The sequence below is a fragment of the Pan troglodytes genome, chromosome 19, assembly GCF_028858775.2.
Source record: "Pan troglodytes isolate AG18354 chromosome 19, NHGRI_mPanTro3-v2.0_pri, whole genome shotgun sequence".
Taxonomy (NCBI): Eukaryota; Metazoa; Chordata; class Mammalia; order Primates; family Hominidae; genus Pan; species Pan troglodytes.
The window spans coordinates 76,629,966-76,654,730 of NC_072417.2; the positions used below are offsets into that span (position 1 = coordinate 76,629,966).

Sequence of the window (24,765 nt, forward strand, 5' to 3'; positions counted from 1 at the left end):
GTGTACAACTTGCCGGACTTCTTCTCAGCACATGTGTATTTTAAATGGGATCACACCATATTTACAGTCATACATCCTTTTATCACTTCATACAACTAGATCTGTTTTTCTGATATTTAAATGCCAGACTTCGAACTTGGCCAATAGAAGTTGGTCCATTTGCTGGGGCCAGGGGCTCCCCAGCCACCCGGGCCCCTCTGTCAAACCCTCAGCCCTGAGTCTCTTCTGGGCTTTGCTGATGTCTTCACCCTAGCTAGGTCCATCTCCCAGTATCTGTCCCCCTTAGTCCACAGCTTTTGCCCCCCAATCCAGGTGCCGTGCGTGTCTCTGTGTGTCCGTGTCTGTGTGTGTGTTGTACACAGGCTTGGCTGTTACAGGCCCGTTCTGTAAGGCAGGATGTGGGGCTGAGGTATTTTAGGATTGAAAGAGGGTGGAAGTTTATGATTACATAGGACAATGGAATTTATAAACATGTCCTCTAAATAGTTCCAAGCCATCTACCACTGAAGACTTCTTGAATTATCCCCCCTTTTCCCAGCCTGTTTTGAAAGCTCTTTGTTTACCAGACAAAAGTCATCATCATATGACCCCCTTTGCTTTTTTTTTTTTTTTTTAAGATGGAGTCTAGCTCTTGTTGCCCAGGCTAGAGTGCAGTGGTGTGATCTCGGCTCATTGTAACCTCCACCTCCTGGCTTTAAAGCGATTCTCCTGCCTCAGCCTTCCGAGTAGCTGGGATTACAGGCGCCCACCACCATGCCTGGCTAAATTTTTGTATTTTTAGTAGAGATGGGGTTTAATCATGTTGGCCAGGCTGGTCTCGAATTCCTGACCTCAGGTGATCCACCCACCTCGGCCTCCCAAAGTGCTGGAATTACAGGCATGAGCCACCATGCCTGGCCCCCGTTTCCTATTTTTATGAACCACAGCGGTTCATGCTGCCTGTCAGAGCTTGTGGGCCGCGTGAGGTCACCAGCTTTCAACACGCAAAGGACTGCACTGCAGCTGGGGGAAGAGAAACTCCACACTGCATTGGCCTGGCCAGCCTTACCCTCTGGGCTTTTGAAATAGTATCTTTTTTCTGTTTGTTTTGAAACAGAGTCTGGCTCTGTCGCCCAGGCTGGAGTGCTGGAGTGCAGTGGCCTGATCTCGGCTCACTGCAACCTCCATCTCCCAAGTTCAAGCGATTCTCCTGCCTCAGCCTCCCGAGTAGCTGGGCTACTACTTCAGGCGCACGCCGCCATGCCCGGCTAATTTCTTTTGTATTTTAGTAGAGATGGGGTTTCACCATGTTGCCCAGGCTGGTCTTGAACTCCTGAGCTCAGGCAATCCGCCCGCCTCAGCCTCTCAAAGTGCTAGGATTACAGGCGTGAGCCACCGCGCCCGGCCCAATAGTATCATTCTTTAGATGCCTGCCTCTGCCTCCTTGGGTGAGTGGGGAGAGGCAGGGGATACCTGGAAGGTAGCAGAGGAAGAGGAGGCGGTAACAGCAGGAAGAGGGGCCAGCCCAGTGTTTTCTACTGGTGGCCCTGAAGGCTGAGCCCATCCCCGTGCCGTGCCTGCCAATGCTGCTCTTGGGAGACCAGCTCTCACCTACGCTAGCCACAGGTGGTGGCTGCCAGACAGTTTCTCTGATCCCCACACCCCTCCCCACCCTCCACATTCCTCTGTCTGCCTAACCCCCTTCCCACCCACCCTGGCTTTTAACATAAGTGAAAAAGTGGCTAACCCCACCTCTGCACTTATCACCTGTGTGACCTTGGGCAGTTCGTTTTTGCAGTCTGCATTTTCTTTTCTTTTTTTTTTTTTTTTCTTTTTTTTTTTTGAGATGGAGTCTCGCTCTGTCACCCAGGCTGGAGTGCAGTGGTGTGATCTCGGCTCACCGCAAGCTTGGCCTCCTGGGTTCACGCCATTCTCCTGCCTCAGCCTCCTGAATAGCTGGGACTACAGGCGCCAGCCACCACGCCCGGTTAATTTTTTGTATTTTTAGTAGAGACAGGGTTTCACCGTGTTAGCCAGGATGGTCTCAATCTCCTGACCTCGTGATTTGCCTGCCTCGGCCTCCCAGAGTGCTGGGATTACAGGCGTGAGCCACCGCGCCCAGCCTGCATTTTCTTTCTTACGGTTCTTATCAACCCTCTCAGGGTTGCCATGAAGATGAAACGAGATGATGTACAAAGTCCTAGTAGAGTGTCTTCTCTTTATAATGAATGCATCGTCTCCTGAGAAAGCTAGTTTCATAACAACCCCAGATCAGCCAAGTCCAGATCAGCCCTCTCACTTGAGACAGGAAGAGGACCCGGGGCAACTGGGTGCCGGAGCTGGACTGAAAACTCCCATCTCCCAGCTGCCTTCCAGGAACTTCCCCACCACACGTCCTTGCACAGCCAATCAACTGTCTTCTTACTGGGAGCACACAGAGCTCGTCCACTGGGGGCCCACAGCTTGCCTCAGTTCCGGGAGTACTCAGCCATCTCCCTGTGTCGCCTCTCCCTCATCATCCCTCCCCATGTCACATCTCCCTCAGCCTCTCCGTGTTACCTCTCCCTCATCCTCCCTGCCCGTGTCGCCTCTCCCTCATCCTCTCCCTCATCCTCTCTCTCCGTGTTACCTCTCCCTTATCCTCCCTCCCCGTGTCTCCTCTTCCTCATCCTCTCCCTCATCCTCTCCCTCTTCCTCTCTCCCCATCTCTCCTCTCCCTCATCCTCCCTCCCCATGTCACTTCTCCCTCATCGTCTCCCTCATCCTCCCTCCCTGTGTCGCTTCCGCCTCATCTCCCCTCCCCATGTCACCTCTGCCTTATCCTCTCTCTCATCCTCTCTCCCCATCTCTCCTCTCTCTCATCCTCCCTCCCCATGTCGCCTCTTCCTCATCCTCTCTCCCTATGTCACCTCTCCCTCATCCTCTCCCTCATCCTCTCTCCCTATGTCATCTCTCCCTCATCCTCTCCCTCATCCTCTCTCCCTATGTCATCTCTCCCTCATCCTCTCCCTCATCCTCTCTCCCAATGTCATCTCTCCCTCATGCTCCCTCCCCGTGTTGCCTCTTCTTCATCCTCTCATCCTCCCTCCCTGTGTCGCTTCTGCCTCATCCTCTCTCCCCATGTCTCCTCTCCCTCATCATCTCCCCTCACCTTCGAGGATCCCCATAAGACCCTGCCTGGGGCTTTCTATCTTGCCCTCTGTCTCCTAACTCTTGCTCATAGCGCTCACCCCATTTCCTGTCCTGTGTGCCTGGCGATTCCCCACCTGTGTCCTCCAGGCCCGGTGCTTCTGATTTTTAGCCTACTGTTTAATCTGGCTGTCGAGAGTTTTGTCATTCCAATTTAATCCCTATATTTTTCATTTTAGCATCCCTGCTTCTTTCAAACCTCCTGGGTTTTCATAAACGCCTGTTTTTGCCTCACAGATTCTGTTCTCTGAATCACTTTAAAGACCTGGTTTTTTTAATTGTGGCAAAATATACATAATGTAAACTCACCATCTTAACCGTTATAAGTGTACAATTCAGTGGCACTAAGTACATTCACATTGTTAATTGTTGTGCAGCCATCACCACTGTCCATCTCCAGAACAGTTTCATTTTTCTGTGTGTGACAAGGTGCCCCCAAAAAGTGTGCTTACTCTGTTGTCCAGGCTCACTGCAGCCTCAACCTTCTGGGCTCAAGCAATCCTCCCACCTCAAGCTCCCCAGTAGCTGGGAGCACAGGCATGCACCACCACACTCAGATAATTTTTTTTAAGTTTTTAGTAGAGGTCAAGCACGGTGGCTCACGCCTGTAATCCCAGTACTTGGGAGGCCAAGGCGATCGGATCACTTGAGGTCAGGAGTTTGAGACCAGCCTGGCCAACAATGGCAAAACCTCATCTCTGCTGAAAATATAAAAATTAGCCAGGTGTGGTGGGGGTCGCCTGTAATCCCAGCTATTTGGGAGGCTGAGGCAGGAGAAGCACTTGCACCCGGGAGGCAGAGGTTGCAGTGAGCCAGGATCATCCCATTGTACTCCAGCCTGGGCGACAGAGCAAGACTCTGTCTCAAAAAAGAAAAAAAAAATTTTTTTTTAGTAGAGATGGGATCTCCTTATGTTGTCCAGGCTGGTCTCGAACTTCTGGGCTAAAGTGATCCACCTGCCTCGGCCTCCCAAAGTGCTGGGATTACAGGTGTGAGCCACAGTACCCAGCCTCTGTACCCATTAAACAGTAAAATCATACAGTATTTGTTTTGTCTCTGGCTTCTCTCAGCATAATGTTTTCAGTGTTTATCCATGTTATAGGATGTGTCAGAATTTCCTTCCCTCTTAAGGCTGAGTAATATTCATTACATGTATATACCACATTTTGTTTATCCATTCATTCATCCATGAACATATGGGTTTCCACCTTTTGGTTATGGTGAATAATGTTACTATGAACTGTAAAAAAAAGTAATTCAAAATCAAAGCTGTTGAAACTTTAAATTATTCTGAGCCTTGAAGGAAAGTAATTTTGGGACCTGAGTCACTTACGGGCAGCTATGAACTTTGTTTCCCTGATTATAGATTACTCCTTTTCCCCTTAGCTACATCATTTTGTAAAATGTTATAAAAGACTGAAGGGTGCCATAGAAGTTCCCTTTCCTCTTTTCTGTTGAACTTCATTATGGATGATTAACTTCCCTCTTCCTTCTCCTACGCAAAGACCTCATGAGTGTCACATTGTCCAAGATGTGTTAAATGTACTCTTTTAAATTGAAAAAAAGAAAATAAGCTATTACTAATCAAATTGCTGTAACTCATAAACCAAACATATGGGAAATGTTGTGATTCTACCTAATTTCTTAGTTTTCTGACTATAAAGTAAGACCTTAAACTTTTCAGCTTCAGAGCACTGACCCCATTTCTTTGGAGCCTGTGAGAATGGCCGTCCTCAGCTTCACGCTCGAATAAACCTGTTAAACTGGATTCTGATCTTTTTTATTATTTCAGGTTGACAGAACACTGTGTGCAAACATCTGTTTGAGTCCCAGCTTTCAGTTCTTTTGTGTGTATACCCAGGAGGATTGCTCGATCATATGGTAATTCTATGTTTAATTTTTTGGGGGGACCCACCAGACTGTTTTCCGCAGCGGCTCTGCCATTTTCCCCCTAGCAATGTACAAGGTTTCCAATTTCTCCACACGTTGACCGACTCTTGTTTTCTGTTTTTTTGATAACAGCCATCCTAATGGGTGTGAAGTGGTGGCTTTGATTTGCCTTTCCCTAATAATTAGTGATATTGAGCATATTTTCCTGTGCTGATGAGCAGCTCATGTATTTTCTTTAGAGAGATGTCTACCCGAGTCCTTTGCCCATCTTTGTTTTCGTTGTCGTTGTTTGTTTGTGTTTGTTTGTTTGTTTTGAGGTGGAGTCTCACTCTGTCACCCAGGCTGGAGTGCGGCGAGGCAATCTCGGCTCACTGCAACCTCTGCCTCCTGGGTTCAAGCAATTCTCCTGTCTCAGCCTCCTGAGTAGCTGGGACTGCAGGCTCCCACCACCATGCCCGACTAATTTTTGTATTTTTTTAGTAGAGATGGGGTTTCACCGTATTGGTCAGGCTGGTCTCGAACTCCTGACCTCAGGTGATCCACCCACCTCAGCCTCCCAAAGTGCTGGGATTATAGGTGTGAGCCACCACGCCTGGCCCTTTGCCCATCTCTGAATGTTTGAGTTTGAGGAGTTCTTTATGCGTTCTGGGTATTAATTCCTTAGCAGATCTGAGAGTAACAGATATTTTCTCCCATTCCATGGATTGCCTTTTTGCTCTGTTACAGTGTTTCTTGATATGCAAAAGTTTAAAATTTTGATGAGGTTCAATTTGCTTATTTTTTCTTTTGTTGCCTGTGCTTTTGATGTCATATCCAAGCTATCATTGCCAAATCCAATGTCATGAAACTTCCCTCTGTGTTCTAAGAATTTTGTAGACTTTGCTCTTTTGTTCCCTCTTTCTTCTCCTACACAAAGATCTCATGACTGTCACATTGTCCAAGATAAGGTGTTAAATGTACTATTTTATTATTTTTATTTTATTTATTTATTTTTTGAGACAGAGTTTCATTCTGTCACCCAGGCTGGAGTGTAGTGGTGTGATCTTGGCTCACTGCAACCTCTGCCTCCCAGGTTGAAGCGATTCTCCAGCCTCAGTCTCCCGAGTAGCTGGGATTAGAGGCATGTGCCACCATGCCTGGCTAATTTTTGTATTTTTAGTAGAGACAGGATTTCACCATGTTGGTCAGGCTGGTCTTGAACTCCTGACCTCAAGTGATCCACCTGCCTCAGCCTCCGAAAGTGCTGGGATTACAGACATGAGCCATTGCGCCCAGCCTTAAATGTACTCTTTTAAATTGAAAAAAGAAAATAAGCTGTGATCCATTTTTGAGTTAATTTTTATACATGGCATAAAGACCTGCATTTTAAGTCCCTTTTGGATTGCTCTGCTACTTGTCCTTCCTCCATTGCAGTCTGCTTCATTCATTGTGTCTGCAGTTTAGCACAAGCTCTGGAACCAACCATATGAATTTGAGTCCCGCTTCCACCATCTGCTGGCTGTGTGACTATGAGCAAATTCCTCAACCGTTCTGTACCTCTCTTCCCTCATCTGTAAAATGGGAGCGTTGATCACAGTACTTACCTCATGGGTTTCTTGTGAGGATTCATATGTTGAAAGCCCCCAGATGGTCCCTGGCACCTGGAAATTGCACAGTGGGGGTTGGTAATTATTATTGTCCCTCCTAAAACTGGATTTTCTCTTATACTTGGTAAACTGTACCTATCAGCCATCTTCAGTTGGGTTGGAATGGCCTGCACAATCCCATGCATGCACCTGATGCTTGCAGGGGCTCCCAGCTTGGCAGAGACGCCATTTCCATCGGGATCAGCTATCCCCCCACACCAATGCTGCAGCTCTCTGGATGGATGCACCCTGACCTCCCCTGTGTTAGAGGAGAGGTGGGCGTGTTGAATCATGGAGGCAGACTTCCCCTTTGCCGTTCTCGTGATAGTGACTGAGTTCTCAAGATCTGGTTGTTTAAAAGTGTGTAGCGCCTCCCCCTTCTCTCTCTCTCCTGCCACCATGTGAAGATGTGCCTGCTTCCCTTTCGCCTTCCACCATGATTGTAAGTTTCCTGAGGCTTCCCCAGCCGTGCTTCCTGTACAGCCTGTGGAACTGTAGAGCCAACTAAACCTCTTTTCTTTATAAATTACCCAGTCTCAGGTAGTTCTCTATAGCAATGTGAGAATGGACTGTCTACATGCTTGAAGCAGGAAGGGAGACTTTCCTGTGAGCTCAGTCGATCAGCTTAACCAGAAGTGTCACTATTTTTTTCTTTCTTTCCTCATATTATAAATATATTTTACCCATAATGGATCATATTTGGGGGTTATTTGGTCAGTTTCTCTAGTCGTGGTATCAGCCCATGTGTAGAGGTAGGGCCTTTTTGAAGATGTGAGCCATTGTGGGCTGAGAGTGATGGAAGGCAACACAGGGTACAGGGATTCTGAGTGTGGAGGGAAGTGAGTCTGAGGAGAAATCCAAGGTGAGACAGATGGAGCTGGCCTCCACAGACCTCAGTGCAAGAGTACTGGGGGTGACCACAGGCCTACAGAGAGCTGGTGTCTTGCCAGCTGGTTTTCAGATCAGGCTCAGGTACTCATGGGCATGCACCCTGGATGGAGGGTGCCCGCCTCACCTCTCCACACCCCACCCAGTCCCTACCTCGTGTGCCCTCTCCTAATTGCAAACTCATAACATCAGGGTCTCCCTGGAGAGATAGGTATGATGGGGAGGGCCCTGCACAGCCCTGGGGTTGATTGCACAGCCCATAAGAGAGAAAAAGCCCAACATGTGAACATAAGAGGTCAAGTTAGAAGAACCTAGAGAGATAACCTGGCTTCCAGAGACCCAGATATATCACATCCATCCATCCATCCATCCATCCATTCATCATCCCATCCACCTGCTCAGAAGTGGTCCCAGCCTATGGAGGGAGGGCCTCATCAATCCCTGGCCATAACCCAAGGGTGGCTGAAGCCCCAGGGAAAAGTGGCCGAGGAGAGCAGAACAAGTTCTGGCCTAAAAGTCAAGACCCCTGGTTCCTCCTTTTGGCTCGCCATTAGCTAACTACATGAACCAGATCATTTGGCTTGACTTTCTGGACCTCAGTCTCCCCACCTGTAAAATGGGGACAGTTGGACCAGGAGGTGGATGGGGATTTCCAGTTCTAACATTCTGTAGCTGAGCCTCTGGCCTCTGACGTCACAATATGGAGCTGGCCTCACCCAGCTCTGCTGCTCTCTTGGTCATGGGAGCAAGGTGGACTTGCCCTGGACCTTCCCTACTTGTGCTCCTCTGTTATGGGCAGCTCTTTCCTTGGCTCAGGATCAAGGGTGAACACAGTTTAGGTGTGGCTGGGACCCCAAGAAGCATGGGACCAGACAAAGGGACTGGGTGCGGACAGGACCTTCTCAGCACATGATGCCCATCTCCTTCCCTGCAGATGACTTCTACAATGAGACCGAGGCCAAGATCTTCCTGCAGTTTTATGACCAAACAGGTGAAGTTGTGTTGAACAAGTTCATGGAGGCCACTTGGAACTATGTCACCAACATCACCAGGAAAAATCAGGAGGAGATGATGTGGTACCACCTCCACCCCAGCCTCTCCTCTCTTTGCTCTTTTCAGGGATTTGGGACCATGGGGCACCACACCTCCTGCCCCCATCCCAAGCAAGAGGAACAAGGGAAGCCCCAGTGTACATGTCAAAGAGGGCTGCAAGCTCTGGGCCTCCTGGAAGCCCTAAACTTCCTCCGGGCAAGAATCTCTTGCTTCTTGTCCTTTGTAAATCTCACCTCCTTGCTTTTAGAGATACAGGTTTCTGCCCTCTCCCTCTCAGCAAATCTTGCTCCCTAAGCCAATGGGATTAGGGAGTCAGTTAGGGTGCCATGGCCCTGGAGGTCAAGTGGGACCCTTCCCCTGTCCCCCAACCTTGGTGGCCCTCTTTGCAGCTGCACAAGGACATGGAGAGGTCCCAGTTCATGATTTACTTTGGCACCCAGGCCTGCCTGTTTAAAGTCACCCAGTTCAAGGACCCGGATGTGAATGGCATGCTGAGTAAGCTGCAGAACATAGACAAGGCGGCTCTGTCCAAGGACGAGCTGCGGGAGGTGATGGATGGAACCCCCAGGCCTTTAGGCACATGCTCCCTGGTCCTAGGGGTCTGGTAGGGGAGACAGAGTGCCTGGGGCAGGAGGGAGGCAGGGAGTGGAGGAAGGGCAGGATCAGAACTTCCTCTGGAGAAGGAGAGGAGTAGAGGTGGGGGTACCGATCTCTCCTGGCTGGTGGGGCGAGCACTGGGGGGGGACCTGGGGCACCAGCCTACCCTGGGTAACACCTGTCCCCCCAGTATAACGAGCTTCTGGCCTACATGGAGATGACATACAGTATGGCCCAGGTGTGCCTGAATGAGGGGCCCTGCCTGTCCCTGGAGCCTGGTGAACACCCAAGCCCTGTCCCACCCAACCACAGAATCTCCAGCACTCAGTCCCTTCCAGGGGCCCCTCCCAGCCCCCAACCACCCTCCCTTATTGCCAGGAGGGTGAGGGAAGAGGCAAGTGGGAGTGGGTCCCCCATGGCTCCTTTTCTGGGCATAGAACTCGAAGTCATGGCCACCTCCAGGGACAAAGAGGAGCTGCTGTGGGCCTGGCAGGGCTGGCAGGATGCCGTGGGCTGCCAGATCTGCACCACCTTCCAGCACTATGTGGAGCTCAGCAACAAGGCTGCACAGCTCAACGGTGAGCAGATGGGATGCCACAGAGCTTGGAGTGATGGCAAGGAAGGGGCAAAGCTGAGCTTTCCCAGGGTGAAGGTGGCTGTAGGGCCCTGGAGACAGGACCTATGAGCCCTGCAGCTGGGCTCTCCAAATATTCATAGAGCACCTATGTGCTAGGTGCTGGGGAGGTTCTGATGACTCATAGGTGAAAAGACAGGCACCTGCCCTCATGCACCTACGGTCCTGCAGGGAGACAGACCATATTCAGTAAACACCTGTCTCTCACTACCATCTGGGGTGATGCGGAATAGGAAGAGGCTGCTGAGAAAGAGAATGAGAAGAGGCTGCTGCAGACAAGTGGACAGGGAAGGCCTCTGACATTTATCCAAGACCTGAAAGATGGGCAAAAGACGGGAAGCAAGATGTGAAAGAAGAGCAGCCTAGGCAGAGGCTCCGCGGCAGGAGGAGCCGGTGCTCTGGAAGACCTGAAAGAAGCCCAGGTGGCCACAGGGCTAAGGATGAGGTGGGATAAGAGGGGACTCAGGGCCTTGCAGGCATGGTGGGGAGCTCGGATCATGGACTTTGCTCAGTGCCTTTCTGAAATGGGCAGGTATTCTCCCCGTTTTGCCAAAGAAGACCCAGACGGTCAGTGAGGTTGAGTGGCTTCCCTAGAAGGCGTCTGGGTATCCTGTCAGCTAGGCCATGGCTAAAGGGTGAGATGGTGAGCTCCTGGTGAGTCCTCTCTCCTGTCCTAGGTTACAAAGACATGGGGGCCTTGTGGCGCTCCAAGTATGAGTCGGATACCCTGGAGCAAGACCTGGAGCGGCTATTCCAGGAGCTGCAGCCACTCTACCTGAACCTGCACACCTACGTGCGCAGGGCCCTCCACCGCCACTATGGGCCCGAGCTCATCGACCTGAGGGGGCCCATCCCTGCCCACCTCCTGGGTAAAGGCCCTGCTGGTGGCCGAGGTGAGTGCCAGATAAGGGCAGAGACTGTCTCCAGCCTCCTCTTAGCCCCTCTCCTCCTCTTCCAGAGAACACGTTGGCTCAGTCCTGGGTCAACATCTTAGACCCGGTCCTGCCCTTCCTGAAGAAGATCCCAGAGGATGTCACAAAGATCATGAAAGTCCAGGTTAGTGCTTGGCCTGTCTGTCCCTGCCCCTCCCCATTGGCATCCTTGGACAAACAGGGCAGCGCCCCCCACACCCCCTCTTCTCCCATAGCACTGGAAGCCAGAGAAAATGTTGGAAGAGGCTGAGACATTCTTCACCTCCTTGGCGCTGCCACCTGCCCCACCCAGTTTCTGGAAAAAGTTGATGCTAATGAGGCCAACCGATGGGCGAGAGGTGGAGTGTCACATCTCTGCCTGGAACTTCTACCAGGACGACGATTTCAGGTGCTCACAGCGGCACCACACACCCGGTCCTCTCCTCTGCCCCGTCTGGCTGTCTTAGGTGTGGGCAGGGGAAAGCCAGGGCAGAGGAGGGAGAAGGCAAGTGAGAAACACAGAAGGAAAGGTGACGTGAGAGGAAAGGGCTTGGTTGCTGGGTGGATATGGGGCCTGGAGTAAGAAAGAACAATTGCCGGCCGGGCACGGTGGCTCACGCCTGTAATCCTAGCACTTTGGGAGGCCAAGGCAGTGGATCACGTGAGGTCAGGAGTTCGAGACCAGCCTGGCCAACATGGTGAAACCCTGTCTCTACTAAAAATACAAAAATTAGCCAGGCATGGTGACATGTGCCTGTAATCCCAGCTAGGAGGCTGAGACAGGAGAATCACTGGAACCTGGGAGCCGGAGGCTGCAGTGAGCCAAGATCGCACCATTGCACTCCAGCCTGGGAGACACAGCAAGACTCCGTCTCAAAAGAAAAAAAAAAAAAAGAACAACTGCCAAGGCCTGTCTGGGCTCCAACCCGACCACCCAATCCCTCAAGGAGTCTGAATGGGGAAACTCCCTTTCTCCATGCTCCTTGACCCATGCCCTTTGCTTGTAGAATAAAGAAGTGCACGGAAGTGACCACAGAAGACCCGCTCTCCATCTTCCACGAAATGGGCCATTCCAGTACTTCCTGCAGTACAAGAACCTCTCCGTCATCTTCCGCGCAGGTGCCAACCCAGCCTTTGAAGAGGCTGTGGGGTCTGTGATCACCCTCTCGGCCTCCTCCCACAAGCACCTGCTCAACATAGGCCTGCTCAGCCTCTAGCACCAGGACTCAGGTGATGAGGATCAAGGGCCCAGCAGGAGGGCAGCACAAGCCTGGGACCGCAGCTAGGGCTTGGTGGGGTCAGGGCTCTCGGGCAAAGCTACGGGAAGGAGATCCCAGGGGTTGCCTCTTGACTGCCCTCACCCTCTTCCCAGAGGATGAGGTCAATTTCCTGATGCATAGTGCCCTGGAGAAGATCGCCTTCATCCCCTTCGGCTACCTGATGGACCTGTTTCGCTGGAAGGTCTTTGACGGCACCATCTGGAAGGACATCTACAATCAGGAGTGGTGGAACCTCAGGTGGGTTGGGCACCATCTTCCACCAGATGGGCCATTTCCAGGACTTTCTGCAGCACAAGAACCTCTCTAATCTTCCACACAGGCACTGAGCAGGTCTTTTAGCCTTTCTAGGCTTCAGTCTCCTCATCTGTGAAAAATGGACCCTGGTGATGGCCCCACCTGCTCCCTGGGTAGCTGGGAAGCTCACACAATGATTGCAACTGAGCTTCTCTAATCACAGAACACTGACCACCAGGCAGGCCCTCCCAAACCTCCCTCCCTTCCTGGTGCCAGGCAATGGAGTGTGTGGGGGCCTGAGCACTTTCCTTTCTGGGGAAAGACTCCCCATGGGAGAGAGGCAGGCCCCTAAAATGCACGCATGCCTGCCTCGGGCTTAACATCCCCAAGCTGCCATGGGAACCCACCAGCAGTTGGGAGGCATCACTCTCGAGTGAGGGACCCCCGTGTTACACCTCATCACTGACCCCTGGCCATTTGATGGGATAATAAATGCCTGTGACCAGGGCTCCTCCGTATGTGGCAGGCCTCGGACTGACCAGCTTCAGTCTGCTGGTCATAGTGTGATTCGGGGTTGCCAGGGGGTGCTCCTGGCTCTGCAACAGGCTCTTACTTTTTTTGTTTGTTTTTTGAGACAGGGCATCGCTCTGTCACTCAGGCTGGAGTACAGTGGCATGATCACGGCTCACTGCAGCCCTAACCTCCCAGCCTCAACCAATCCTCCTTCCTCAGCCTCCTGAGTAGCTGGGACTATAGGTGTGCGCCACTATACTGGCTAGTTTTGTGTAATTTTTTTTTTTAAGAGATGGGGTTCGCCATGTTGCCCAGGTTTAAACTCCTGGGCTCAAGGGATCTGCCTGCCTAGGCCTCCCAAAATGCGGGGATTACAGGCATGAGCCACTGTGCCCGGCCTCTTATGTTTAATTTGAACATTTACAACCACCTTGCGTTGTGATCACTTCAAAGCGCTCAGCTCACAGAAGCAACAGCTGAAGCTCACAGAGGTCACAAACCAGCCCGAGGTCACACAGCAAACGAGCAGGTGGCAGAGCTGGGAGCTCCTCCCCTTGTCCTCTCACTCCCACCCTTGACTTCAGGAGCAGGTCTCCCTGGTGGGCTTGGCAGAGTCTTGACCTCGTGCCTCTCTAAGGTCACCCTCATAGGCCATCTGAGGCACCTGCAGGAGGCCTCTGTCAGCCCTGCCCATCACCCCAGCTGATGGAACCCTGGGGCTAAGCAGGAGGGGTGGCAACTCCCTGGGCCTTGAATAAGGCCCTGTCAACTGGGAGGGAAGCTCCTGACACTCTGTTGACCTTGGAGATGGTTCAGAGGCTCCAGTGAGCCAATGATGAAGCCTTGTTTTTGAGACAGGGTCTCACTCTGTTGCCCAGGCTGGAGTGCAGTGGTGCAATCATGGCTCACTGCAGCCCTGACCTCCTGGGCTCAAGTGATCCTCCTGCCTCAGCACCTGAGTAGCTGGGACTACAGATGCACACCAGAACACCTGGCTCATTTTTGTATTTTTTATGGGGACAGGGTCTCACTTTGTTGCCCAGGCTGGTCTCGAACTCCTGGGCTCAAGCAATCCTCCCACATCAGCCTCTCAAAGTGCTGGGATTACAGGTGTGAGCCACCACACCTGGCCTACTTCCTTCCATTTTATAGACATTTTACAACAAGACTCGGAGACAATCAGCAACTTTCCCACAGTCGCACATCTCAGAGGGGCAAAAACAGACATTCAGGTTATCAGGGTGTGACTGTGACTGGCTCTGTGTCCTGAGGCCAATTCCCTGATCTCCAAACCTTGGTTTCCTCATCTGCAAAATGGGAATAATAGTAGTACTGCCCCACAGTGTTGTTACTCTTTTTTCTTCTCAAGACTTCTTACTAGATGAAATGACCTTGTTTATTGGTCTATAATCTGTCCCCCACTGTTAGGATGCAAGCAGGGGCCTTGCCTCCCCCGCTCCCCCACTGGTCCCTCCCCCACTGGTCCCTCCCCCAGAGACCAGGATGGTGTTGAGTGCATGATGCATGAGTCTATGTGGAGAGCCAGACATGGTTCTGAGCATAGAGGAAGTGTTCAGTCAGTGTTAACTGCTATTGTTTTACTCTGATTCCCAATCCCATGTGTTTTCATTTATTTAATCAATAAAAATGCATTAGGTATCCTCAGCCTGCCAAGTCCAGTTTTGATAGACACGTAGGTGCTTTGAAAAGAAAAAGGCAGGCCAGGTGCGGTGGCTCACGCCTATAATCCCAGCTACTTGGGAAGCTGAGACAAGAGACTCACTTGAACCCAGGATGGGGGGGTTACAGTGAGCTGAGATCACGCCACTGAACTTCAGCCTGGGCAACAGGGCAAGACTCTGAAAAAAAAAAAAAAAGAAAGAAAGAAGAAAAGAAGGAAAGGAAGAAAGGAGGGAGGGAGGGAAGGAAGGAAGGAAGGAAGGAAGGAAGGAAGGAAGGAAGGAAGGAAGGAAGGAAGGAAAAGAAAGAGGCTCTGAGAACCTGCCAGACACCACCACCAAGCCCTCTGCCTTTTCCCTGCCAGGTTGAAATACCAGGGCTTGTGCCCCGCTATTCCTCACTCAGAGGAAGACTTTGATCCAGGTGCCAAGTTCCACATTTCTGCTGGTGTGCCCTACATACAGTAAAGGTCTGGGCCCTGTTAGCAGTGCCAGTCCTAGGAGTTGAGGGGCGTGGGAACTGGGGTGAGGATTTGCAGGAAGGCCCTAGGTCCAAATGTCACCCTGTACCCGTGCCCATCTCTTCCTGTTGGGTTGCGCAGCCTTCTGAGGCCTCTGACCTAGAATCCTTTGAGCTTTTGCATCAGGTCCGGTGTAGAGGGCAGAGCTGATGAGAATATTCTAGACCATCCCTGCTGTCCCTTGGAGGAGAGCAGGTCAGAGGGTGGCAAGGGTTGGGGTGACTGCTGGTTCAGAAAGCTAGAGAAGGAGAGCCCCCCAGCACTCTAGGGTCAGCCCAAGACTGGGCCCTGCCCAAGGAGCCTCCGCTCAGGCAGTGACTGCTGACATGGGGCCCTCGTGGCCACTGCATGTCAGAGCTGCCTGGTCCCAAGTGGCTCTGAGTTTCCCACTCCTGGTCTCCACTCCTCAGCCTGCCCTCACGTTTCTCAACCAGGTACTTCCTCAGTCTGGTGCTCCGGTTCCAGTTCCACGAAACACTGCGCAAAGCCTCGGGCCACATGGGTCCACTGCACCAGTGTGACATCTACAACTCCAAGATTGCCGGGAAGCTCCTGGGGTGAGTGCCCTCTCCTTCATTTGTTCTGGGCTCCCCCATCTCCCTTTAAGGAAGTCCTGCTCCAGGCTCCCTCTCCACACCTGACTACACTAGACACCTTGAGCAGAGCTTCATTAAGCTTATATTCTAGCCGAATTTCTTCCTCATGTCAGACTGCAGTCTTTCCTACATTAATCAGAGCCCATTTCCTCTTGTGTAGCCTTCTGTGTTCAGAGACACTGCTTAGGCTGCGCGCAGTGGCTCATGCCTGTAATCCCAGCACTTTGGGAAGTCGAGGCAGGCGGATCACCTGAGGGCAGGAGTTCGAAACCAGCCTGGCCAACATAGTGAAACCCCGTCTCTACCAAAAATACAAAAATTAGCCGGGCGTGATGGCAGGCACTTGTAATCCCAGCTACTTGAGAGGCTGAGGCAGGAGAATCACTTGAATGTGGGAGGTGGATGTTGCAGTGAGCCGAGACTGCACCATTGCACTCCAGCCTGGGCAACAAGGTGAAACTCCATCTCAAAAAAAAAAAAAGAAAGAAAGAAAAGACAATGTTTAGCCCTTCCCACTAACACACACACACACACATGCACACACATATGCCAGTAAGCCAAACTGTCCCAGATAGGAAGCCAGCACTGGGGTTCTACCTCAGGCTTCAGCCTTCCGTCCTAATCCCCCTTATCCTTTCCTTACAAGGTGCTGACCTACCCTCTCAGCAGCACTTAGCACACCCTTGAGTGCAGTCTGTTTCTCCCACCTCTTCTTGGAGGTGCCCAAATCCAGTTCCCAGGCTGATCCAGGTTGCTTTCACAGTAGCCTCTTGGCATGCTTCTGGTCAGCCTGTGGTCCACTTTGACCCTTGAGTCTTTTTCTCTGCACTTGGTGTTTAGCTTATTCTTTCCATGCTTACCTATGTGGCAGTGGTTTTTAGTCCTAAAGCAAACCCTGAGGGATAGGGGACTGAACTGAAAATGTGAAGCATTTACTACTACAGGAGGCGCTCTCTGATGAGTACTCTTACAGTGTTTCATATTATAATAATAGCTCTTAACTTTGCAAAGTGGATATTATTATCTGCCTTTTACAAATGATGAAACTGAAGGCAAGAGAGGTGGTGTCGTTGTGCGTCATTCATCTAGCAAGAAGCAAAGTCATGCTTTGAACCCAGAACTGACTCCAGAACACATTATCTTTCACCCTGTTCGCCTCCATCATTCAAAGAATACAGCCCCTGGTGAGCTTAGATCCAGGTCTAACTGGTTCCAAGATCAGCACTCCAACCTTGGAGATGTGGAGCTCACCCACCGACTTGATCATTTTCCTGTTGAATTTCAACGGATTTCAATAGGTCCATTTCCCTAATTGGTCAAGGTCATCTTGAGCTTTATTCCTGTCTCCTAGAGGATTAACACTGCCACAAATTTAGTATCCTTTGCAAATTTAATGAGCATATTTTTGATTCCACCATGCAATTTATCTGTAGCCACCAGGCCAGATGGGGTTTCAGGACTGATCCCCTGGGCTTTGCTCCTAGGGAGGGCTGCACCTTGCATGACTGTTGTCTCCCTAGTAGATTTGCTCTTCCATCCTTTCATGTCTCAGGGCTTTATTCTAGCTGATTGCCCAGCTTTGAGCTTTTCTGAACATGTTGAACATAAGGGCACCTCTCTGCTCTTTGCATTCATATCTCTGGCTGCCTGTCATTTATTCATTCAGTAAACATTTACTTGTCCTCATGCAGACCAGCTGCTCTGCATCCAACAGGGGTAGATGAACCACAGGATAAATAAATTTCATGACCGGGCATGGTGGCTCACACCTGTAATCCCAGCACTTTGGGAGGCTGAGGCTGGCGGATCACCTGAGGTTAGGAGTTCGAGGCCAGGCTGCCCAACATGGAAAAACCCCGTCTCTACTAAAAATACAAAAAATTAGATGAGAGTGGTGATGGTTGCCTGTAATCACAGCTACTTGGAAGGCTGAGGCAGGAGAATTGCTTGAACCTGGGAGGCGGAGGTTGCAGTGAGCCAAGATCATGCCACTGCACTCCAGCCTGGGCGACAAGAGGGAAACTCCATCTCAAATAAATAAATAAATAAATAAATAAATTTCATAATACCAGGCAATAGAAAGGGGCTTTCGTGAACATAGAAAGAGGATTAGGAGGTCATGCCGGGGGACCAAGGAGGGAGTTTTGTCCTCAAATGCAAGTGTGCAAGAAATAGCAGAAAGCAAGCATGGTGGCTCATACCTATAACCTCAAAACTTTGGAAAGCCAAGATGGGAGGATCCCTTAAACCTAGGAGTTTGAGACCAGAGTGGGCAACATGATTAGATCCTGTATCTACAAAAAATGAACAAAATTTGGCCAGGCATGGTGGCATGCACTTGTAGTCCCAACTACTCAGGAGGCTGAGGTAGGAGGATCACTTAAGCCTGGGAGGTCGAGGCTACAGTGAACTGAGATCACACCACTGTGCTTCACCCTCGGCAACAGAGCGAGACCCCCGTCTGAAAAAAAAAAAAAAAAAAAGAAGAAGAAAGAGAAAAAAATAGCAGATATCTGTTTTCTTTTCTTTTCTTTTCTTTTCTTTTCTTCTCTTCTTTTCTTTTCTGTTTTTGAGACAGTCTCACTCTGTCACCCAGGCTGGACTGCGGTGGTATGATCTCGACTCACTACAACCTCCACCTCCTGGGATCAAGCAATTCTCGTGCCTCAGCCTCCAGAGTAGCTGGGATTACAGGCACACACCACCACGCCTGGTTAATTTTTGCATTTTTAGTAGAGACGGGGTTCTACCATGCTGGCCAGGCTGGTCTCGAACGTCTGGCCTCAAGGGATCCACCCACCTCAGCCTCCAAAAGTGCTGGGATTACAGGTGTGAGCCACCACGCCTGGCCAAGATATCTGTTTTCTTTTATATCAACTCACCTCTTTCATCCCACCTGATTGGTGGGATGTTTGACCTCAGTCATTTTCACCACTTCCCACGCTCACCCCACTCAAGGTGCACAGGGCTCTCAAGGTCTGACTTGGCACCAAAGCATGTGGCCAGTGAGTCATCTCTTGTCATTGCTCACCAGTCCCTGTGTGTCCCTGGCCAGACTCCTGCTCAGGGAAAATCCTGATTCCAGGCTTAGGACTTCACATACCATTTTGTGAGCCGTGGGCAGAGGAAAGATTTCTGAGTAAGGAGGATGTCATGACCTTTGCAGATGATGAAATAGCAGCAGAGCCGAATATGGTTTGTGGAGGGGAGAGGGGATGTGAGTGCTTGCAGGGGGAAAAGAGAAAGATTCGTGGCTGCTCTTTTGCCTAATTGATCTTAAAACTTGGTTTTGCTACTTTTGATTCATCCTCCTAAATGTGATGGCCCTGAGTCAGGCTCTGGGCTGCTTCTGTTGGGAATGGAGGGTTGAATTGGGCCTGGTCAAAGTTCTCAAAGTCACCCAGCTTCACCCCACCAGCCATGGTGCGCCTGACCTTGTCCATGGGGTGTGTTGTTGTCACTTTGGAGTTGAAAGCTCCAGGCAGCATCTAGTTGTAATCTATGCTGCTCTCTGGTCTCATGTCCTGTCCACATGGGCTGTTGGCTGCCCTTTGGTCAAACATCTTGTCCCACCCAGCCTGAAGGACTGTTTCTAAATGGGTAGATTCTCAATGGTTGAAGCTTTTCCCCTACTAGGTTCTTCCTCTTACTCAGGAGCCAGCATCAGAACCTCTTACCTAGAGTTAGTTGTGGTTTTTCTTCTCCAGTGGTATCTGCCAAGGCCCCACTGACCTTTGGTTTCCCTAACTCTTTCTTTTCCAGTTGTTTATTAAGTGATGCGCATAAGCCTTTGCAAGCTACAAACCCTCCTTCATCATTGTGGGACTTAGTCCTCATCACAATGAGGGCAGGTATTCATGGCTCCCATTTTACTGATGAGGAAACTGAGGCTGAGAGAGGCTAAGTTGTCTGCTTAAGGTTATGCAGTCCATAAGTAGCACTGCTAGGTCAGGTTTAAGCCTGGGCCCTGTTAGTCTAGACTCTAGATCGTGACCTCTGGGCCTCTGGGTCCCAAGTCTGTCCTGAGAGTTGGATCAAGGAACAACAGGTTGTGAAGGATAAACATCTGCCCACCACTGCCTCTCCTGGGGACTCTGGAGTGGAGAAGCCTGGAGCCCTGGCTTCAGCACACCTTATACTCCCATTGTGAGCCCAAGGGACCTAGCATAAAGTTCAACCACCTGCCCCTAAGGACTGGGTGTGCCGTGAAACACAGCTGACATTTGTGCAGCACTACAGGTGGTGTGCGGAGCACCTCCCATGCTCATGATGTTTCTAATCCTCCCAAACCCTCCCTGAAACCAGAAAGGGGTGAAGAGCTGCCACTATCTACCAACACCGAGCACCTCATGGGAAACAGTGTCTCAGGACTTTATGCCTATTTGAGTCCAGGAGAATAATAATCATCACAGTATTACCAGCAGTACTAGGAATCATCATCATCATCAGTAGTTAACATGTATTGCCTGCATGCTATGCTCCCAGCACCGTGTTTATTTAATCATTACCATGGCTCTTCGAGGTAGATACCATTATCATCTCCGTTTTATGGATATGGAAACTGAGGCTCAGAAAGGTTACTTGCCCAAGGCCCCACAGCTACTAAATGGCAGAGCTGAGATTCAAACCCAGATTAATCTTCTTTCAAACTTGTGATGGTATCCACTATGCCAAGCTCTGCGGGAAAGTTCTGGCTGGCCAATCGCTGGGGCCGGGATTGGGTGCACTGGGGGTCTCAGCTGCACCAGCTGATGCCCTCACACAGCCTCACAGCTGCACCCACTCCCCTAGGGATGCTCTAAAGCTGGGCTCAAGCAAGCCCTGGCCAGAGGTCCTAAAGATGCTGACTGGGGAGTCTGAGGTGTCTACAAAGGTCTTCATGACCTACTTCAAACCCCTACTGACCTGGCTGGTGACAGAACATGCAGCAAGGGGACATCTTAGGCTGGCCAGACTTCAGCTGTTCCTTTGAAGGTTTGATAATCTGACCCCGGTTCCAGCTCTGGGCCAGCCCCAGGCTCCACCTTACCCTGCTCTGTCCTAGTACCTACCCCTACCCAGCCTTAACCCCTGGCTCATTCATGACCTGGCTTGAATCAACAGCACTGCTGCTGTGGGACCCTGTCTGTACCAGGCCTGATGCAGCTTCAGCCAAGACCACCGCTCCCACCACAGCCCCCGGCTCAGTTGCTTCCTTGCACACTGTCCAGCTAGGTTGCCAGGCTGACATCTGAGCAAAGGATCAGCATCTTGCCTCTGGTCCCTTGCATGCAGGGGCATGTAGTCCAATCAGATCTCCTCTGACAGCCACAGGAGACCCCAGGGGTCCCTCTCCAGTTCTACCCACCCTATGAGACTCCTATGTCTTCCACAGAAAAAGACACAGACAAAGTGACATTCCTGAGTCTGAAGCTGGACCCCAACCAGGCTAAATTTGGGTACTGGGTGCTGTTGGCCCTGGGCTTTGTCATGTCTCTGGTGGTGCTGGGGCTGGCCTGCAGGCTGCAGTCCCTGGAAAAACAGTCACTGACTCAAGACACTGAGATATTCAGCCCACTGCCCAATGCCTGCTTCCTGGGCATAGCCATGGAACCCTGCCAGGCTGCTAAAGGACAGTGGATGCTGCTGGGCCTCTGCCTTGTCCTGATGCTGTGCTCAATCAGCCTGGCCATCTGGATTTTCACACAGTAAAGCAGGAAGCCTCCAAGGGTAAGAGCTGAATGGTGAAGCTGGGACTAGACACCAGTGAACTGGTGAGGCTGGGGGACAGGAGGAGGGAGGCTGAGCCAGAGAGTTGGGGGGCAGAGGAGGGGACAGCCTGCATGCATAGTGCCCAATTATAATTGGGTTCAGCTGTGGCAGATCTGGGTACACGTGATATTGTAATTGTGTGTTTGCAAACTCATGTATGTGAGGCTGTGTGCACAAACAACTGGCTCTATGTGATTCTATGTGTGTCCTGGGTTTCAGGCCAAACTCCTTCCCCTGGTGGCTCAGGACCTAAGGTTTTATTGACCCAGTGGCTGTGTCCCTGCAAACCAGCCCCCACCCCAAGTCATGCCCAGAATTGGTTCTGCACACAGCCTTGTTTTTTTCAGTAACCCGGCTATGGGACTGCAGTGCCCAAGGAATCTCTGCTCTGGTTAGAAAAAGGACTCTGCTTCAGTCCACTTCTGCTCTGGTTAGAAAAAGGACTCTGCTTCAGTCCACAGTACATAAAATGTACTCAGGTAGAACAGGACATTCCTTTACGAATCACCAGTGCCCAGTTTATGAGCACTGTGCTTTTATACCAACCAGCACATCTTTCTGCTAATCCTTGGGCCAGCCCTGTGTTGGACTACATAATCCAGCCCCCAAAAGCTCTTTGTTGACCAGTTGAGATGCAAGTAGCCTCACAAACTGCCCCATGGCTCTCTCTGCCCCAGCCCAAGCCCTTCCAAATGGAGACAGTGGGTTGCTGGGCATTGAGCCAGGCTTGATTAATGATTGACTTCTTTAATATTTAAACAAAGCTCATCTCCAACCACTCTGCTCTGGAGATGGCCTTGTTCAACACACACACACCTGCTGCCTGGCCCGTTGCCCTGGGGAGCGAGCATAGGACAAACAGCACCTTTTCAGGCTCAGTGGGGGATGGGGAGGACAGGAAGGAGGGAACTGTAGGAGAATACTTGGGAAATTAGTGCTCTAGAAACAAGCCTGGGGAAAGAACGGGAAGGCCTCTGCCTCTGCCTTTCCTAGTTCATTATCCTCAGCCTGGGTCTGCCTGCCATGAGGATCCTACATTCAATATTGGGGATTCAGAGCGTCTGGATGGAGGTTGCATGGGCTCCTGGGGAGGCTGGGAGTCAGTGTCTGTCAGAGAATAGGGAAAACTTGAGGGGAAAGGGCATTATAGCCAGTAACTACAGAGAAGGGGTACCCCGGCTGCAACTGAGCTGGTGGGAGGGTGGCCAAAAGAGGAGACCAGGTCTCTCTGAATTAAGAATCTGAGCCCCAAACTCAGGTGTTCAGGGGACAGAGATACTAGGCTGAGATCTCCATGGACCCTGCCCCTGTCCAGGTTTCAAAAGGTCTTTCTGAGATCTGGCTGAGCCCAAGCACTTGCTCCAGCCCCAGGCTCTACAGCACCCTTGTTTGATGACTCTGTCCCTGCTCTTACTTTTCTGTGCCATAATGTCCTTATTTGTCCCTATTACTAGCTATTAGGTCTATAAGAGCTGGATGCACATCAGGAGTGTGCCCCTCTGTAACAACTCTAGTCAGCACAGGCCATGGTGCACAAAAGGGACTTGGAAAATGATGGAATGAGTAAGTGAATGAATGAATGAATGAATGTCCCACTGCCCAAGTCCCTACTCAGAGCTCAGCACCCCATGTACTGAGCTCATGAGAAATAGCCCCTTCTTTTCCTCCACAGCCAGCCTGTCCAACAGAGGGGCAGCCAGGACATCTCTGCCCTCTTCTCATCCCCCAGCCACAGTGGCCAAAGAGGCCCCCACTAGGCACTGTGGCTCTGCATGACAAACGCACATCCAGCCCAGGACTCTAAGCCTCTCACCTGGACTCCAGTAAAAACCTTGCTGAGCCTCCTTGTCTATCCTTCCTCCCCCACCCACCATTGTAAAGTTTATGTCACCAGAATATTTCTTTCATGTCTAATTGCTTAAAAACTTGGTTGTTCATCAATTAAATCTAGATGTTCAAAATGGCATCTGAGGGTCTTTATTAATTACCTCTTTGCTCCAAACTCACCTCTCCCACACCCCCTTGTTCCCCCCACCCCAGCCCCTCTGCACTGACATCACCTTTGGCCTTTGCCTAAGGTGCATGCCCCATTTGAATCCTTGCCCTCCAAGATCAGGCTCAAAATTGCTCACCAAACCCTCTGCAGCACTACAAGCCCACCCAGATGCTCAGTGAACAGTAGTCGCCTTCTCCCCTTCCTCTCCAGGAAGCCTCTTTCAATAAACCTATTCCCACCCCCATTTGCTTTTTCTAGTGTGTTCATTTTCAGTCAGTACTCAGTACTCAGACACTTTTATCAGTGGTCACTTGCTAATAGGTGGTTTTAAATCTGTTCTCCTTCCAAGATGTACCTGTATGCTAAGAGCTCTCAGGCCTCTGAAGAAGGCATCTTGTTGCATACTTCTTTCTTTCTTTCTTTTTATTTTCAGATGGAGTCTCGCGTCTCGCTCTGTCTACCAGGCTGGAGTACAGTGGCGCAATCTCGGCTCACTGCAACCTCCGCCTCCCGGGTACAAGCGATTCTCCCACTTCAGCCTCCCGAGTAGCTGGGATTATAGGTTTGTGCCACCACACTCAGCTAATTTTTGTTTTTTCAGTAGAGACAGGGCTTCGCCATGTTGGCCAGGCTGGTCTCAAACTCCTGACCTCAGGTAATCTGCCCACCTCTGCCTCCCAAAGTGCTGGGATTACAGGCGTGAGCCACCGCGCCTGGCCCTTATTGCATATTTCTTGCACGTCTTCATGTGTACTCCTACCCCCTCCTCTCAGGACCAGGCCCTGGCTGGACTTGGCGGCAGGAGCTCTGCATGGGACCTAGGTCTCAGCTGAGCTGGAGATCACTTGCTATAAGAGCAGGCCAGAGGCCTAATGGTATCATTGCCAGGGTCGGGCCCAGTGGTCAGACCCGGAAGAAAGCTTTCAGCCAAAGACCACCTGAGGCCCCTAACAACCCCATCTGTAGCCCCCCTCCTGCCTGGGAAACTCCCTGCACTGGGAGGGGAGACTGCCCTTTGGTACTGGGAGGGAATCGGAGAGGTGCTGAGGCCATTGGCCCTTGGGACAGGAACAGAAGCAGCTCCTCAGAGAACATCTGCCCTATTCCAGGGCCAGGACCCCAGCCCTGCCCCGCCCCGCCCCGCCCCGTAGGATGCAAGGCCCCGCCCCAGCCCCGTCGGGTCCCAGAGAAACTGCCCCGCCCAGCGGCCCCCTCCCCGCCGCCGGCGCGCGGCTTCTTTCAGCACCAAGGCGTGGACAGCTCCCGGGCCGGCGCAGAGGAGAGGAGGCCAGGAGGGCGCGGGCCAGGGAGGCGAGGGGAGGGCAGGGGAGCGCAGGAAAGGAAAGGAGAGGAGAGGTGGGGCAGGGGTGGGGAGGGGAGGGCAGACGCAGGCTGGCGGGCGGGGCGCGGAGCCCGGCGGCCCTCCCTG

At 51.3% G+C, this 24,765-nt stretch overlaps 1 protein-coding gene across 1 annotated transcript; it reads left to right on the top strand.

Annotated features, from left to right (window-relative positions):
• The first annotated feature begins 9,360 nt into the window (after positions 1-9,360).
• Positions 9,361-23,304, top strand: LOC107969298 (angiotensin-converting enzyme-like protein Ace3). The gene is given in 11 exon segments (XM_054670584.2): positions 9,361-9,799; positions 10,533-10,724; positions 10,814-10,911; positions 11,003-11,175; positions 11,774-11,835; positions 11,838-11,996; positions 12,139-12,283; positions 15,428-15,550; positions 20,964-21,298; positions 22,795-22,903; positions 23,013-23,304. Coding segments are annotated over 9 exon segments (1,377 nt in total). The 5' UTR covers positions 9,361-9,432; the 3' UTR covers positions 21,022-21,298; positions 22,795-22,903; positions 23,013-23,304.
• Positions 23,305-24,765: the final 1,461 nt, after the last annotated feature.